This window comes from Rutilus rutilus, assembly GCF_951802725.1.
Source record: "Rutilus rutilus genome assembly, chromosome: 7".
NCBI classification, from domain to species: domain Eukaryota; kingdom Metazoa; phylum Chordata; class Actinopteri; order Cypriniformes; family Leuciscidae; genus Rutilus; species Rutilus rutilus.
In genome coordinates, this window is record NC_140221.1 from 20,315,222 (window position 1) to 20,332,843 (window position 17,622).

Consider the following 17,622-nt stretch of genomic DNA (forward strand, 5'->3'; position numbering starts at 1 on the left):
AATTTACACTAACGGTCAAATGTTTGTGGTCCATATTTTTTAACTGGAAAACAAGACCAAAATAAAGATTTTTTTTTTTTTTTTTTTGCAGTGTGCTAATGCTGAAGAGCAATTGTTTTCTGGAGTCTTTTTGTGTTTCTTAGGTTTGGGTGATGTCATGTGATCTAAATAGTCTGACTTATCGTCTCAATTTTACTCTCTCAGGTCACCACACCATATACATCGGTGTGCATGTGCCTAAGAGCTACCGTCGACGGAGACGTCATCGCCGGCGCACCAGTCACAAGGACAGAAAGGAGAAAGTGACTGAGAACACTTCGGACAGGTCAGACGCAGAGAACAATGAGGAGGCCAGCAACAGCATCCTCAAACCACTCAGTAAGCGCTTGCCAAAGAGCCATCAGTTCACATTAATGCTGAGGGCTCCTTCACAGAACCACAAACACACGCGCACACACACACACACACACACACACACACACACACACACACACACACACACACACACACACACACACACACACACACACACACACACGCACACACACACACACACTCATAGCTAAAAGCCAAGGCTGCTGCTGACTCTACTTTGTCAGAACAGATATCCAGAGCTGCCTAGCCAGCGGATGAGTGTGTTTGGACAGACAGGGCTAGGGCCCCTGCGTGTAAGTAATAACCATCCAAATGGGTCACGATTGCCTGACGTGAGCCGCTGAAGGAGGGAAGTATGTGTGTCTGAGATATCTAATGGTGAGGTATTATACGCCCAAGGGAGGATCACTTAGGAGGCGTTTCTGTTGATTTGGATGCCAGGACTTTGAATGCTCTCTAATGATGTGATAGCTGAAAGGGAGAATGAGGAGGAAGAGAGGAGGTGAAAGGGATCACTTAAGCGAGGGAGAGGCTGAGAAAGTACATGATGATTCCAAGGTCTTATAAGGAAAATGTTGCCTTAAAACCATGCAGTGGCCATATAGACTTGTTCAAAGTAAATAAAAAGAGTGGGTTTAATTTTTTATTGTCATTTACTCACCATTATGACAATTTAAACCTTCATTCGGTTTTATTTATTTATATTTCACTGGGACACACAAAAGTGATCTTCAAAAGAGTCCTCACACAGAATGTTTCCATACAAAGAAACTGGCTTATACTAAACAGGGTGGTCAATCTCAAAAAAGTAGTTCCTATGATTTGTGCTCTATATTTTACTTAACAACTTTACCTTCACCTCCACTGCAGGTTTCAAATTAAGTATGACACCTATAGTGTACAGGTTTGAGATCATTATTACCGGTTACTTGACACTTGAGAACTAATGACGGTTGATGCTGTGTTTGATTTGAAAGACAGTTTGATTTTATTTTGACTGTGTGCCAGTGAATAGCATAAGGGTTTGGAACGAAATGAGGGTGAGTAAATAATGATGCAGTTTTGGCTGAATTATTCTTATAAATAAATCTGCTGAGGTTTTAGTGCAGTTTTCTGTGCTGACTCTGCACAAACTCGGTTATTGACCTTAATCTGAAACGTATTCAGCTCCTAATGGAAACTCAAGTGCAACCAAGCAGAATCAAGAACTTGACAGTGATGTCGACCCAGAGCTCACCTGACTTACCATTTCTGGGCTTTCAATTTATCCTCTGAATTCCCTTTATCAAAAAACATGTTTTACAATACACTTTACAATTTGGTCCCATTAGTTAATGCATTATGCAATATATATTAATCTTTGTTAATGTTAGTTAATTAAAATATATATATATTAGCAGACACAACTTTTGGTTTTAATAATATATTAAATTAACATTAACCAAAATTTAAATTAAACTAAATGCTTCAGAAGTATTTTTCATTGTTGGTTCATGTTATCTAATGTAGTTAACTAATGTTAACAAATTGAACCGCATTGCTATGTGTTACCTTTTTAGCTCCATAGGAACGCATTAACCCAAAGATTTTTAAAATAATTTATTCTATTAATCTTCTTCCTTATCCTTAAAAGGGATGCGTGTCATTTTTTTTCAGTGTTAAAGGGATGATTCTGAGTAATTTCAACCTAGGGTCCTTTGCACCATGACCTCGAGTCAAACACCCCCCCCAGAAGCTTTTATTCCCTTGGTCGAACATTATTAAAGTTAGAGCTTATTTAGAGATATCAGCCGAATGGCTTAGTGCAGGCGCTAACGGATCCAAGGTTGTATCTCGTAAATTACCCCACTAATAATGCCCAGAATGGTACCAAACTTATACAGTAGTACAAATAGGTTCTGTACTCATAAAACGAGCCATTGGAAAGTTTATTATTACATCAGGAGTTTATTTAAATAACACTTGCCTGACGGCTTATGCTACTGCTAACCCGGATGTCGAGGTCATTTCCGTGATTTGGGAAAAGCCTGTCTGGGGGGGGGGGTGTTTGGTTCGAGGTCATGGTACAAAGGACCCTAGGTTGATTTTACTCCGAACCATCCCTTTAAAATACCTTCTCCTATTCTATTTCAATATGCACACAACTATAAGTAAGCTATTTGTAGGTCATTTGGACAAATTAACTTCTGGCTCAACTAATGGTGTGAATTTGGGGCAGGACTTCCTGTTTAGGTCTTCTTGCATTTAAGTAGAAGTTAACTGAAAGTGAGAGTGAGCTCTCATACATTCTTACACAAAGAATCAAACCTCATTTTTATATGCGTATATGTTTTGTACATGCAAAATTGTCGACACATATATTGTTGTAAAGTGTGTCAGTGTCTGCTTTTCCCATGCAATGGATTTTTCTGATGGAAATTGATATAATGCAGAAGATTAGGGCAGTCCCACATGTAACAATGTTCTGGCTCCTTGCCTTTTGACCCTGAGCAGCGCGAGTACTGACCTTTGTCTGTAGATGGATTACTTCCTGATTGTTATCCCTAATCCGGATGCATGTTTGTTAGTATCAATCTTCCTCTTTATAGGCTGCAACAAATAACATCATAAATCTTTTTTAAATGTGAACAGTATAATGTAAAATAAATAAATAAATTGCAAGCAGGAAATGTTCTGAATGTGTTCATATCCCTGCTGCTTAAAGGAATAGTTTACCCAAGAATACATTTTTTCTGTGGAATACTAAATTTTATTTTTTTAAGAATATCCCTTTCAGTATAATAAAAGTGAGTCAATCTTCAAAATTACAAACAGGCAGCATAAAATCTGACTATATGACTTTCTTGAGAGAATGCATGATGCATGCATGATTTCTGTATATATCGTTCTTTTGGAGTCGTGTCTTTTCAATGAATTGTTGATTCACAAAACTGAACCAACAGATTTGGTTGCAGCAGTTAACCTGGAGGGGAAGATTAGTTGTCAGTAAAAATTACATTTAAATGTGTTCATCTCTAAAAGCTTTCAAATGATTTGAGTACTTTGATTACAGATCACTAGTCATATGGACCACTTTTAAGGTAATTTGATGAAGCTAGAAAGCTCCAGGCTTTTTTTGTAATTGCATGAAAAAGATTGACCAGCACATTGATTGCAATCAAAAAGCCATACAAATTTGGAATGACATAAGGTTGAGTAAATAAAGCCAGAATATTGTATCTCTTTAAACTGGCCTTGTTTTTAGGATGAATTCTGCTTCAGTGCTCTGAAGTCAGTCTTTCGAGCTGCTGTTACCCTTAACTGTATTTTTTAGTGCTGAATAAACCTCTGTCTTATTCCGATCTCTTTTCCTCCAGTTAAAAACATGCCTTAGTACCTCCAATTCAGCACTATGGTTCATTTTCATGCGTCCAAATATTGGCGGGAAACTCTCCTCTGTGTTGTGTGAGATCATTGCTAATGATCTGATGTGAGCTTTACAGTTAGAGGCAACTGCCCATTGTTTTGTGAGATTTTTATATTCAAAGCTATTTAAAATAAGTCTGTCTTATGCTCACTGTGATGCATTTCTGTAATGACAACTCTCTGAGAAATTGGCATGTAATGGAAATGGCAATGTTAATATATTTGGTCTTGGCGGAATAGATCTGCTACCCTGCAGCCGCTGTACTGAGCAATTACTGAGACTTTCTATTGTAGTACATTCACAGACATTGCTGTGAGCATGTAAGACATGCTGCTGCTGCACATGTATCATACATTAAATAACCCCCCCAACAAAGCCCAGAGCCCTCCCCAACACAAACATCTTTTTCCAGATATAGTTAAAGGCTGTACAGCCAATGCCACAGTTGAGCAGCTTTTTCCTAGTCGCTCTAGATTTTTGAGTTTGTAGCACAGTTGTGAAACAGCTGAAAGAGACTATTGCTATACATTTGTGAAGCAACTTTTCACCCTGCACAGTTGCACAGGTTAATGGAAGAAATTAACAATACAAACAAAATCATTGTGTATACACGTGCTGCAAGCGCAAATGCTTGTTTCACTTTAACCTTTTCTCATATCCGTAGCTTAGATGGCGTACCCTGACAGCATTGCAATAGACCTCTTGCTGTGGCATGATCACAATTGTGTAAGCGCTGCGGCTTATACGCTTGGTGAATCACTCCACAAGACCGTTAACATAACGCTTAAGCTGGGAACACACTTAACGACTGTAAGGCTGATTATAAATGTAATTTGATACTTACGACTGATCATGCCTAAACGCGCCGAGTCAGAGACAGTTGCGTTCAGTCGGTGTTCACAGTCGGTGTTAAAATCTGCTACAGTAGGTGAAAAGTCTGTAAGTGTGTTCAGTTCAGTCTTAGAAAGTTTCAGCTTGTCGTTAAGTGTGTCCCCGGCATTAGATTAAACTGTAATGATTGCTCATTTAGGAATTAATAAGCAAACCACACAAAACGCACAAACATAGTTTAATTTGAATATGGTTACTATGATTATGAGATTGATCGCATTAGTTTGATCGAAATTTGCTTTTACATGAGATAAAGTTTAAATGTAATATTGCCAAAATCCCATTATAATCACAATGATGCATGTAAATGCACTTAGAGATAAAATACTGCGGATTGCCTTTATTTCAATGAATGAATTATAGCATTTTTTAAAATCATTATATAGAGAGAGAGAGCAAGAGATGAGAGATGCACGTGTGATTTTCTTGTGTCTGTTCAGCGTCTCTCTCTTTTAAAAAATGAAGCTGTGAGTATAACTACTTAAAAAACAGCAATTTTACCCCCTAGTTAATGAGAAATATAACAGGGATTTAGTAGCAAAGCTATTTTATTAATAAAAGTTGTGGGACAGTGTGCTCCTGAATGCTTCTGTGAGTGTGCATGCAGCGTGATCTCAGAGTGACGTGCGTGCTTCAATGAAAACGGCATGAGTGACATGGTATTGTGTGTGTTTTGCTTTTTTTTTTTTTTTTTGCATTGAGAGGATCCAAGCAAAATCTTTTTTCAAGAAAAGTCACAGAGACGGTCTCATTACACCACTGATTATTTTATTTTTTTACATCAAACTTTTAAGATTAAAAGATTAGTTTTAGTTTTGACTTGATTTATAACGGATGCTCTGTCCCTTCTCTCTGTGTCTCTTGATCATTTTAAACGTCATCAATGGGAGCCAGTCAGACCCTCTGCTGAGTAGGATGTCCCACAGGAGATCTCTTAAACCCTGAGGCAGGAGGGCTGGTGCACTGTAATCCTCTCAACTATAGTTATTCTCTTCCTCCACTGCAGGTTATAATTAGTTAATCTTACCTTCCTAAGTCAGACCCACATATGTGATTGCCAGCAATATCAAAACTTTATTTTCTTGACTAGTTAGTTAATATCGGACATGAACAAAATAGTGGTCTCCTTGCTATTACGATAGAAATGAATAATCTGGTCTGCATGTGAATGTGGAAACACTGTTTAGTCGAATGCTGTTTTGGATGGATTATCACATTCTAGTGTATACATGTTTGTCAGCTTTGTGTATGATAATATTGGGCAGCAGTTGAACATGTAGTATTGAAACATAGAGAGTGTCTGGACATGCTTCCTCTGACTGTGCTTTGGGGGATGTTTGGGATTAAAGGTGCTTATAGCTGACCACATGTCTACCCACACACTATTCCCAATGACCAGGAAGTGACCAGATCACACTCGGATATGTGTGAATACAAATAGACCAACACTGTGTATTATCACTACTATGATGCACAGTGATCTCTGTCTATTATGTAGTCTAAAAATTGCATGTGATTTATCTTCCACTGAAAGTTTTGGTTCTCGGTTTTATTCATCTGCTATACAGTGCTATGCATAAGTTTAGACACCCATGCTAAAGTTGACTAAAAAGAGGAATAAAAAATCATCTTTTGGAAATTGAACTTAATGCCTTAATTTAAAAAATTTGGAAAAATCCAACCTTTAAGGACACCAATTTTCTTTGTGAATGAATAATGTATCGTAAATAAATAAATGTTCTTCCTTAAAATACAGGGTGCATAAGTTTGGACACCCCTATGTTAAATTCCCATAGAGGCAGGCAGATTTTTATTTTTAAGTATTTTTTATTTATTTTTTGTTTAGGATACTATGCATCCTGATAAAGTTCCCTTGGCCTTTGGAATTAAAATAGCCCCACATCATCACATAGCCTTCACCATACCTAGAGATTGGCATGGGGTACTTTCCATAAGATCATCTCTCAATGCAAATCAAACTAGCTATTAGGCTAACTGAAATAAAACCATGCCAATCTCTAGGTATGGTGAAGGCTATGTGATGATGTGGGGCTATTTTAATTCCAAAGGCCAAGGGAACTTTATCAGGATGCATAGTATCCTAAAAAAATAATAAAAAAAAATACTTAAAAATAAAAATCTGCCTGCCTCTATGGGAATTTAACATAGGGGTGTCCAAACTTATGCACCCTGTATTTTAAGGAAGAACATTTATTTATTTACGATACATTATTCATTCACAAAGAAAATTGGTGTCCTTAAAGGTTGGATTTTTCCAAATTTTTTAAATTAAGGCATTAAGTTCAATTTCCAAAAGATGATTTTTTATTCCTCTTTTTAGTCAACTTTAGCTAGGGTGTCTAAACTTATGCATAGCACTGTAATTAAGCCCAATGCCTATATTTACAATACACCATCGTCTTGATTGTTTTATATTATTAAGCACTACATAATAAAAAAAGGACACTGTTTTCATTAAGATTGTATGTATTTTATTTATTATTCTGTCAAGCAAATTCAATAATTTCTATCTTTCCACCAGATGTAGTTCCTGGCATGTACACTGACATTTTTCTTTTGGAGAAATTAATACTTATATTTTGCAAAACCACATTAAATTGATCAACAGTGACAGTAAAGACTTTTAGAATGCTACAAAGATTTATATTTCAAATAAACGCTATTCTTTTGGACTTTCGATTCATCAAAGAATATTGAAATGTATCACGCTTTCCACAGTAAGCAGCAAATCGGTTTTCAACATTGATAATAATAAGAAATGTTCCTTACTAAGCACCAAATCAGCATGTTAGAATGATTTCTGAAGGATCATGTGACACTGAAGAGAATGATGCGGAAAATTAAACTTTGACCATCACAGGAATACATTCTGTTTAAAAAATATAAAAATATAAACCAGCAATTTTAAATATTAATAATAATTCACAATATTAATGTTTTACTGTATACTTTGATCAAATAAATGCAGGCTTGGTGAACATAAAATACTTTTATTTTCAGACTAGGCTTGCTGCGATACTGTTACCGGTATTACACGGTGTTCAACTACACACCGATTACATCATTTTCCCACCACGGCACCGCCCCCCACTGTTTAGATTTTTTTTATAGTAATAAAAATAATTTAGTTCAGTTAGAGAACAGACACTACAATTAAAAACTAATCACGTCTGCTTGTCTGAAGGAGAGTCACAGCACAGATCAGCAGCAGGAGTCAGATTTCATTTATTTTATTTGTTTTGTTAGTAAAATGCGAACGGCCACACGGCATTCATAAGCAATTTAAAAGCAAGGTGAAAAAAATGGAAAAACTCCAACTGAATACTTGTATTACCTGTGTTGTCATGTGTCGATTAACTGACATGTTTCGTCACCATCACATCCCTAGTTCAGACCCCAAAGTTTTGAACTGTAGTGTAAATGTAAATATACAGATATTTTGCATCCTAACTGTGTCAGGTGTATGTTCAGTCCGTTTGTGTTTTAGTTTTAGTTGACTAACTGTGTTCCTAGTTAGTCTCCATGGTTTATTAATTTAGCATGAGCTTCCCATATGTATTTAAGCCTTGAGTTCTCACAGGGCTAGTTTGAACAAGCCAATTATGGAACGCCTGCCCGCCGATGGTCCAAGAGTGGCATTCGCAGAATTTGTGGAGTAGATGCTGGTGAGCTGCTGCTCACCGTTCACTGTCTGCCTAGCTGAGGAGCCCCAGTCCAGACCCAGAGTGCAGCCAGTCTTTAGCCTCCTCCCTAATTGGACCAAAAGCCTAAACCCTCAGCAGACTTGGAGACCGAGCCAGCCACAAAGACGGCGCTGCAGCTGTAAACTGAGGCCATCTTCGCTCTGGAGTCCGAGCCACACAGAGAGTCTGACCAGGTGTGTGAGCCGGTAACAATGTACTGTGAGGAAGGTGTTTTAGTGGAGTATACTACAAGATCATGTGATGGAGCCCATCGCTGAGGGTGAGCTGTGTCAGGTCCCTATTTGTTTTTTTGAGGAACTGGAAGAGATAATTCCCAGAAGTCTCCTGTCGCTGCTGGTCCCACCCAGCCTCCCTCTCCTGCCTTCTCTACCCAAGATAGCCAGTTCTTTGACTCTGTCTCCACTGGCTCTCTTCAGTTCCTCTGCATCTCCTCAGTTTACTCCACTTTGCTGCGCGGATCCTCCTTGGGTCTTCCGGTCGCCAGTTCCGCCTTGCAAGTGGATCCTCTGTCTCTACCTCAGGCTCCCAAGCCTGTCACTGCACTTTGGCCCGTCGACCAGTCTGCTCCCTCTTGCCCCCCAGTATCACTTTGCCTGCGGCATAGACTTCTGACCTTTCAGCTGCACTTCGTCCCTCCACTCCTTCAGCTCACTTGGGCTCCACCTTCCCTGCGGCTTCGCCTGTCCCACTGGCTGCACCTCAGTCCTGCACCTCTATCTCGGCCGCTCATTACTGTGGCTCCGATTTGGCTTCCAGGATCTACGGTAGGGGTGGAGCGGTACATGTATTCGTATTGAACCGAAACGGTACGGGCGTCACGGTTCGGTGCATGAATATACACGGAGAATACACGGTATAAAAATAAATAAAACTCACCGTGCAAATTAATTAATGTAATGCGGAACTACTGTTAGATACGCGGGTTCTTTAGGGACACCTAATCTGTAGCCTTGCCTTAGCTCTGAAGCTCCGTGGCTATAATGAACAGGCTGCAATGTCAAGATTGCAATGCTGGAATATGTTGTGTGTGTGTTTGTGTGTGTGTGTGTGTGAGAGAGAGAGAGATAGGTGCGGGCGCGGTCGAGATCGAGCAGTGGAAACATAAAAACATACTCCGTCATTTTGTTCATACAGGACATCATTCAAACTGCAAAGTGTTTACTTATATTTGTATAAAACACAACATTGTGCTTTTGTCAAACTGTAACCTACAACTGTCACCCAACCAAAATCACGCACACACACGCACCCACACACACAAAGTAAAAAAAAAGGAGTTTAAAAGTAAAAAATATTTATCCAACCCCATTTTAAAACAGTCTGTGGGTGCCATCTTTTGGACATTCATCATATTGCATTGGTTTTCATTTCTTGTCCTCAAACAGAGCACTAATCTGTTTATTTTTAAGTTACACATTCTACATTGATTAAAAAAGAAAATCATATGTGTAAAAACATGGTAGTATTATTTTATACAGAAATAAATTATTTATAATTCAGATGAGAATAAAGTTAGTGTTCATTTAAAATTTTAAGGAAAACAAATATATTGATCTGAAATATAGAAAATTAATTTTAAATTCATTCAGGTACACTTACCAAACACATCTCAAGGTCTTTTTGTCTTTTTATTAATTTAATTAATAAACGAATTATATAAAACTATTGTCAATGTTCTACAAATAAACTGGTTCTATGCCTTTACTTTATTAATACAACTTATTTAAAATATACAAGGCTTAAGACATTTATTTTCCTTTGGTGGTACAGCCTGAGACATGCACAATAAAAAAAAAAAATTGCCTTCTACATTTTTGTTTTGCTTTTCCCTCCATTGTACCGAACTCGTATACCGAACCGTGATGTCTGAACCAAGGTATGAACCGAACCGTGACTTCTGTGTACCGTTCCACCCCTAATCTACGGTGTCGCCCAGTCTCATTGTTGGCTCCGCCTGGCTCGCCTAGGCTCCGGCTGGGTCTCCACCTCTCCCTTCTTCGCCTCCGTTGGTCGGTCGCCAGGTTTCATCCGGACTGTCCGCAAAGGGTCTGTCATGGCTCACAGTTCTTCTTGGTTTATTCTGTGTTGTTTGCATTTAAATTGACGAATTGGTATTGTATTTTTCTCCAGCTTTTAATCTCCAGCAATCTATATTAAATGCTTATAGTATTTTCCTTTTTGTGCGTGTGCCTGTTTGTGTTGTGAGTACCATACCGACCATAACAAACTATTGCTATAGGCTATTGTGAATTTCAACATACCTAAAATTTTGAATTTTAGAAATCCAGGGCCATAACTATCTGTTTTAAAAAGTTAATTACTTTACTTTCCTTTCCATGAAAGGAAGAAACTGTGTGTGAACCGTAAAATGTATTTTGGAGTATGTGTGCATAAAAAGTAGGTCACCGTGGGTCTTTAAAAAGTCTTAAATTCAGTTATAAGTATCTTAAATATCTTAAATGATTTAACAAATTCTTAATTTTAGAAGGTCTTAAATTCGAGTCAGGAAAACAGGAATCTTGACACGGTTTTAATGTGATTATTACATTTCAAAAGACAACTTAAGTTTTTTAAGTTTCCTTGAGTTGATGATTTCATAAAATAAATATTAGAGCTGCACGTTCAAAGTAAAATGTGGCACTGTTGCCTGAAGCTTTTTGAAATTGCTCACGGTTTCAGAGCAATTCGCAATAATTACTGCAGATTTTTTGCCAAGCAATTGCTTGTTTTAAACAGTTACAAAATAAACTGTATCTGGCATTTAATTCAATGTTTAGAATATGCATAATTCCATCATTATTAAATAACATAAAATTAAATAATTTTGCATCCTTTGTTTCCTCGTAATCCTTTAAGACATTAGTCTTTGCGCCCCTAAAGTTCTTTATGGGCTCCTAAATTTTTCAAATTGGGAGCAGACGTGCTCCTTGTGGAAAGAAAAGTAAGCGTCAATCCCTGCTCTGGTGGTAGATTTCTCCATTCATTATTAGTCTCTCAGGGCTACCATTATGGAATCCCTCTCAAAACATCAGTTTTAAGTCAGACCCAAATGTATTCCTGGTCCTTTGTTGACTCCGCTCTAATCCTGACATCTGAGGAGGGTCAAGTGGTGAAATTAATTTTCAGATAACAAAAGAGTGATTTCACAAAATTTGAATTGTATCTATAGAGAGCAACACAAGGCATGTAGGGTAATCAGAGAGTGTTAAGTGGCTCAGTCTAATCACTTTCTGATGAGAGTGGGAGAACAGACATAAGGGTCCTGCATGTGAGGCTTCTTTTCTGATTAGCGGGTCATCGACAATTCTGTCCCCTTGTTGTCGCTAACAGTTGCATAATCACATACTGAATAACAATAAATGTTGAAAAACATAATGTGTGCTAGAAAATGTTACTAATAGGGTAGAAAAGTTAAATCTAAAGAGGAAGATGAAAACTCAGGCAGTTAGCTGTCCCAAACAGCTATTCAAAGAATCATTAGGATGTGGACGTTCTCCATGATGTGGGAAAGTTGTTGCGAAGACAGTGGTAGTTGTGCTCTGGTGTGCTCAGGGTATCAGTTACTGTCAGGAAGTCAGTAGGAGATGGCAGGGGAGGCAGTCAAGTGAAAGAACAATAGCTGTTCTGAATAAAACTCTTTTGTGCCTCAAACAAAAGACAAGAGCCACTCATCACAGGCATGTGACGCCTCAAATGTGTTTAATCACTGTTGTGCTCATCACTGCTGGACTGATGTGAAACATGCAGCTGACCAGCATTTGACTTCTTTCTTACAGGCTAAATGTTTCATCTGACATAGAAGACAGAAAACATCACACTTGATACATCATTTTGTCATAAGAGTTAGTCTGAAAGCTACAAATTAAATATTTATTAGTTGTAAACCAAAGTGTTGAGAGTCATAAGTTTTTATAAGTTATAAGACCTAGGCACAAACCATAGTATTAGAGGCACAAATATTTTTGTTTTGGGAACTATTAGATAACCTATAATAAACTATATTGAACTATTTTGAGTTATTGCTAGTTTAAGTGTTGCCCCATTTGTGCTTCCCATTTGGAAGTTGACTTGAAACCCTCTTTGTGTCTTGATATGTGGCAAGTCGTGTGTTTCCGCCAAGCATCTGTTGCTAGGAGAAAATACAAAAGACATCCTCTTAATACACACTCTTATCATGCCTTTTTGTGCCAGTAAACCAGTGAAGTGTAAATCTACTCACACATAGCACAGCTGTCAGGTTTACAGAGCTGTTAAAAAAATAATACTGTATGTAAAAACAAAACAAAACAAAAACATGTTGCATTATTCATATGCATTATTCATTAGTCCAAAAACTATGTGAAAGTGTTACATACATATGATTGTTTGAAAATGGATTGCTAAAACAAAGATTACTATTGCTCATACCAAGTGTGCCTCACAAGTCCTGAAAAGTGAAGCCAAAACGTTTAGATCGCCTCCAGGTGGCTGGATGCAGTATAGCTCATAAACCCCGCCCTCTCCTTGTAATCGAATGGGACATGAGACAAACTAAACAATCAAATTAAACTTCAAGATTGGAGTTTTAACTTTAATTTCTACCTTTCCATAGCTGTTTATTTCACACCGACATAATGAGTTGTTCTGCAGTAAACTGTACTAACCGTTTCTGTGGGAGTGTGGGTGGGGCCTCCACTTCACGCTCACTACTGTGCGGACTCTCGCTACTGTGCAGACTCAGGCTCCGAGTTCACTACTGCGCAGACTCTCACTACTGCGCAGACTCAGGCTCCGAGTTCACTACTGCGCGGACTCTCACTACTGTGCAGACTCAGGCTCCGAGTTCACTACTGCGCGGACTCTCACTACTGCGCAGACTCAGGCTCCGAGTTCACTACTGCGCAGACTCTCACTACTGTGCAGACTCAGGCTCCGAGTTCACTACTGCGCAGACTCTCACTACTGCGCAGACTCAGGCTCCGAGTTCACTACTGCGCAGACTCTCACTACTGCGCAGACTCAGGCTCCGAGTTCACTACTGCGCAGACTCTCACTACTGCGCAGACTCAGGCTCCGAGTTCACTACTGCGCAGACTCTCACTACTGTGCAGACTCAGGCTCCGAGTTCACTACTGCGCGGACTCTCACTACTGCGCAGACTCAGGCTCCGAGTTCACTACTGCGCAGACTCTCACTACTGTGCAGACTCAGGCTCCGAGTTCACTACTGCGCAGACTCTCACTACTGCGCAGACTCAGGCTCCGAGTTCACTACTGCGCAGACTCTCACTACTGTGCAGACTCAGGCTCCGAGTTCACTACTGCGCAGACTCTCACTACTGTGCAGACTCAGGCTCCGAGTTCACTACTGCGCAGACTCTCACTACTGTGCAGACTCAGGCTCCGAGTTCACTACTGCGCGGACTCTCACTACTGCGCAGACTCAGGCTCCGAGTTCACTACTGCGCAGACTCTCACTACTGTGCAGACTCAGGCTCCGAGTTCACTACTGCGCAGACTCTCACTACTGCGCAGACTCAGGCTCCGAGTTCACTACTGCGCAGACTCTCACTACTGCGCAGACTCAGGCTCCGAGTTCACTACTGCGCAGACTCTCACTACTGTGCAGACTCAGGCTCCGAGTTCACTACTGCGCGGACTCTCACTACTGTGCAGACTCAGGCTCCGAGTTCACTACTGCGCGGACTCTCACTACTGCGCAGACTCAGGCTCCGAGTTCACTACTGCGCAGACTCTCACTACTGCGCAGACTCAGGCTCCGAGTTCACTACTGCGCAGACTCTCACTACTGTGCAGACTCAGGCTCCGAGTTCACTACTGCGCAGACTCTCACTACTGTGCAGACTCAGGCTCCGAGTTCACTACTGCGCAGACTCTCACTACTGTGCAGACTCAGGCTCCGAGTTCACTACTGCGCGGACTCTCACTACTGCGCAGACTCAGGCTCCGAGTTCACTACTGCGCAGACTCTCACTACTGTGCAGACTCAGGCTCCGAGTTCACTACTGCGCAGACTCTCACTACTGCGCAGACTCAGGCTCCGAGTTCACTACTGCGCAGACTCTCACTACTGCGCAGACTCAGGCTCCGAGTTCACTACTGCGCAGACTCTCACTACTGCGCAGACTCAGGCTCCGAGTTCACTACTGCGCAGACTCTCACTACTGCGCAGACTCGTTTGAGAGAAGCAGCTGTGAACTGTAAACTGAATTGCACGGTATTATAAGCTGCACATGTGTAAATGAACAGAGCCGCTCTTCACTCTGAAACAACTGACTATGTAGTTCTCATTAAATCACAGCGTTTGATTTGATAATAGTGATCTGAAAAGATAGATCGTTATTTCAGTTTTATTTAAATGAATTGTGTAGCCCCATTTCTTAATTTTAATGTTACGTTTGATTGAATTCATTATTTGCTTTTTATCAATTCACGAACCCCCCTTTTGGGAAAACCTGTACTATCAAATCTGCTTCTGTTGGATGTATTTTATGCCTTGAACGGTTAGTTCACCCAAATAATCTGTCATAATTTACTCACCCTTATGTTGTTCCAGACCTGTATGAATTTATTTCTTCTGCTGAACACAAAAGAAGATATTTTGAAGAATGTTGGCAATAAAACAGTAGGAAAAAATACTATGGAAGTCAATGGCTACCGTCAACTGTCTGGTTACCAACATTCTTTAAAATATCTTATTTTGTGTTCAACAGAACAAAGACACTCATACAGGTCTGGAACAACATAAGGGTAAGTAAATACAGAATTACAAATTTTCTCAATTAAACTAATTCTTTAATATTGGCCTCTTTCTGGAAAGCACTGTCACCATCAGCAAAAGAATAAGAGAGCAGGACTTCTGATGAAAATATTGTGTGTTCTGAATGATCTCTTTGAAATGCCCACAAGCTGCCAAGCCTGCAGTTTAATCATGTCTGTGAGTATACAGGACGTGCAGTGCTCCAAAGGCCATTAATTCTACTACAGACAGACGTGGGAAGCTTGTAACTGCCTCAACACCACAATTCACAGACCCGTGAGCATTGAGAATTATTGTTTTTCTGGTCTGTGCATGGTGCAAGAATGTCATTGAATACTTGCTCTCAGATGAAGTGAGAGGAATGTGGATTGGGATACTGCTGTTTGCATGTGGGATGTTGCACAGTTTTGCTAGTGAGATTGGGACTCTCCAGCATAAAGTGGCCGCTCAGCTAAGTCCCTTTTTGGACCCTGGGCATACTTCCCCCTCGCTTTTCCCATAAGCCCCTGGTGCATGGACAAAGTCCCCTTTGTGTGGGTCGTAGCTCTTGGCGAGAGAGCCCACAGCTTTGAAACTTTGTTTGAACGATGTGATTTTCATTTCTATCTGTCCTTTGCACTCTCTCCCATACTGAACTCACCCATGCCTCTTTCTCTCCCTCCCTCGCTTGTTCCCTCTGTCCCGGCCCTGCTTAACAACAGCATGAAGTGAGTGTCCGCTGAGGCTTAGTGCTTGGTATCCACAGCAGAGTTGTCTGTATGCATGGGTCACTTTGTGTGTGGACTTTGAAGAACAGAGTTGGGACAACGAATTGGCCCAAATGAGTTAAACAGTACTGCCTAGTCATTTCCTGTGAACTGAACATATCTTAAAAATAATCAAATAATCAATAAATATATACTTTAAACTTTGAGTTTTTTTTTTTTTTTTTACTTTAAACAATGCACATAATGTATTGCAATTTCTCGATACATACCGTTTCAAAGGTTTTGGGTTTGTAAGATTTTTTTTTAAATGATTTTGAAAGAAGTCTCTAATGCTCACCAAAACTGCATTTATTTGATCAAAAATACAGAAACATTATTACAACTTAAAATAACTGTTTATTTTTGAATATATTGTACAATTTAATTTTTTCCTGTGATGGCAAAGCTGAATTTGCAGCATAATTTCCAGTCTTTAGTGTCTCACAATCCTTCAGAAATCATTATAATATACTGAATTGGTGATCAAGAAAAAAAAACTTATTATCAATGTTTAAAACAGTTGTGCTGCTTATTTTTATGTATTTTATTGAATTTTAATATTGAAATATTTTTATGGAGACTTTGATAAAAAAAAAAAAAGAAGAGGATTATTTGACAGAATTTATTTGAAATAGAAATCTTTTGTCACATAATACTGACACTTTTGATTAGCTTATTGCATCCTTGCTGAATAAAAGTATTAATTTCTTAAACATACTGACCCCAAACATTTGAACGGTAGTGTATATTTGAAAAACTGTGTATGAAATTCTTGAAATACCTTAAAATTCACCAAAGATAAGAGGAAATCATGGCAGACTATCAAGGCAAAATCTCTGTATATTAGTTGGCACATTTTTATAGTCTCAGTTACAGTGTTTTGATTTGTAAACTCATGATAGTGTTCAATATGAACAAAGGTGTCGTAGGTTATGGTATTATAAAAATGTTTGAATTACTGATGTTTTGTTGCTAGTGTAGTTTTAAAGTTTCTTCTCATTCTGTTATCACTTTTCCAGTTGCTGATAACATCTCTGACCTGTCTTTCACAATATCAGAAGCAATAAAAGTTGAGGGAAATACTGGCTTTGGAAAGCTAGTGTTATATCCAGTACTTCTATCCACTCAGATACTGTAGTTTAATAACCTTTTCAAAGAAACACAAGCACTTTATGGATAGTAATTCAGTCTGGAGGTTCAGTGCTGAACTGTACAATCAGATTACTCATTTACTCAAACAGCATTGTATCCATGATGTTTATTTTGATGTTATCAACATTAGAAGATGTCAACTCAAGCCAGTGACATCAGCAATGGACGTTGAATCAGAGGACAGTTTCTCACTTGTACCAATTTTTTCTGAGCATATATTGAATAATAGGGAGAGGTATTGAAGAATAGTCACCATGACATTTCACCTTACACAGATATCTGAAAATATGAAAATGTCCAGTTCTATTTTGTGTGATAATGCAAATTATATAAAAAACAGTGTTTATTCCATAGACTGTATAAAACAATGGTTTCTGAAGAGCATTTTTGAAGCCCAAAGTGGGCGGAGCTGTCCGTCGCCATCTTGGCAGCGCGTCACTCAAAATGGGCAAAGAGGCGGGATTAGCTGAGGTGACGTAACGGCTAACAGACAGCATACAAACGGCTAGTAGTGACAGCAGCGGCAATCCACCTGTCACTCAAGTGGCCACGCCCTTAATTATGCTGA

The 17,622-nt window shown here is 39.2% G+C and overlaps 1 protein-coding gene across 5 annotated transcripts in view; it reads left to right on the forward strand.

Annotated features, from left to right (window-relative positions):
- The window catches only part of slc4a4a (solute carrier family 4 member 4a), a 70,761-nt gene that overhangs the window by 12,127 nt on the left and 41,012 nt on the right, over positions 1–17,622 (forward strand). For all 5 annotated transcript variants that reach the window (XM_084415230.1, XM_084415229.1, XM_084415228.1 and 2 more), the window contains one exon: positions 205–378. In XM_084415230.1, coding sequence (XP_084271356.1) covers positions 205–378 — 174 coding nt within the window. The remainder of the gene's footprint in view (positions 1–204; positions 379–17,622) is intronic.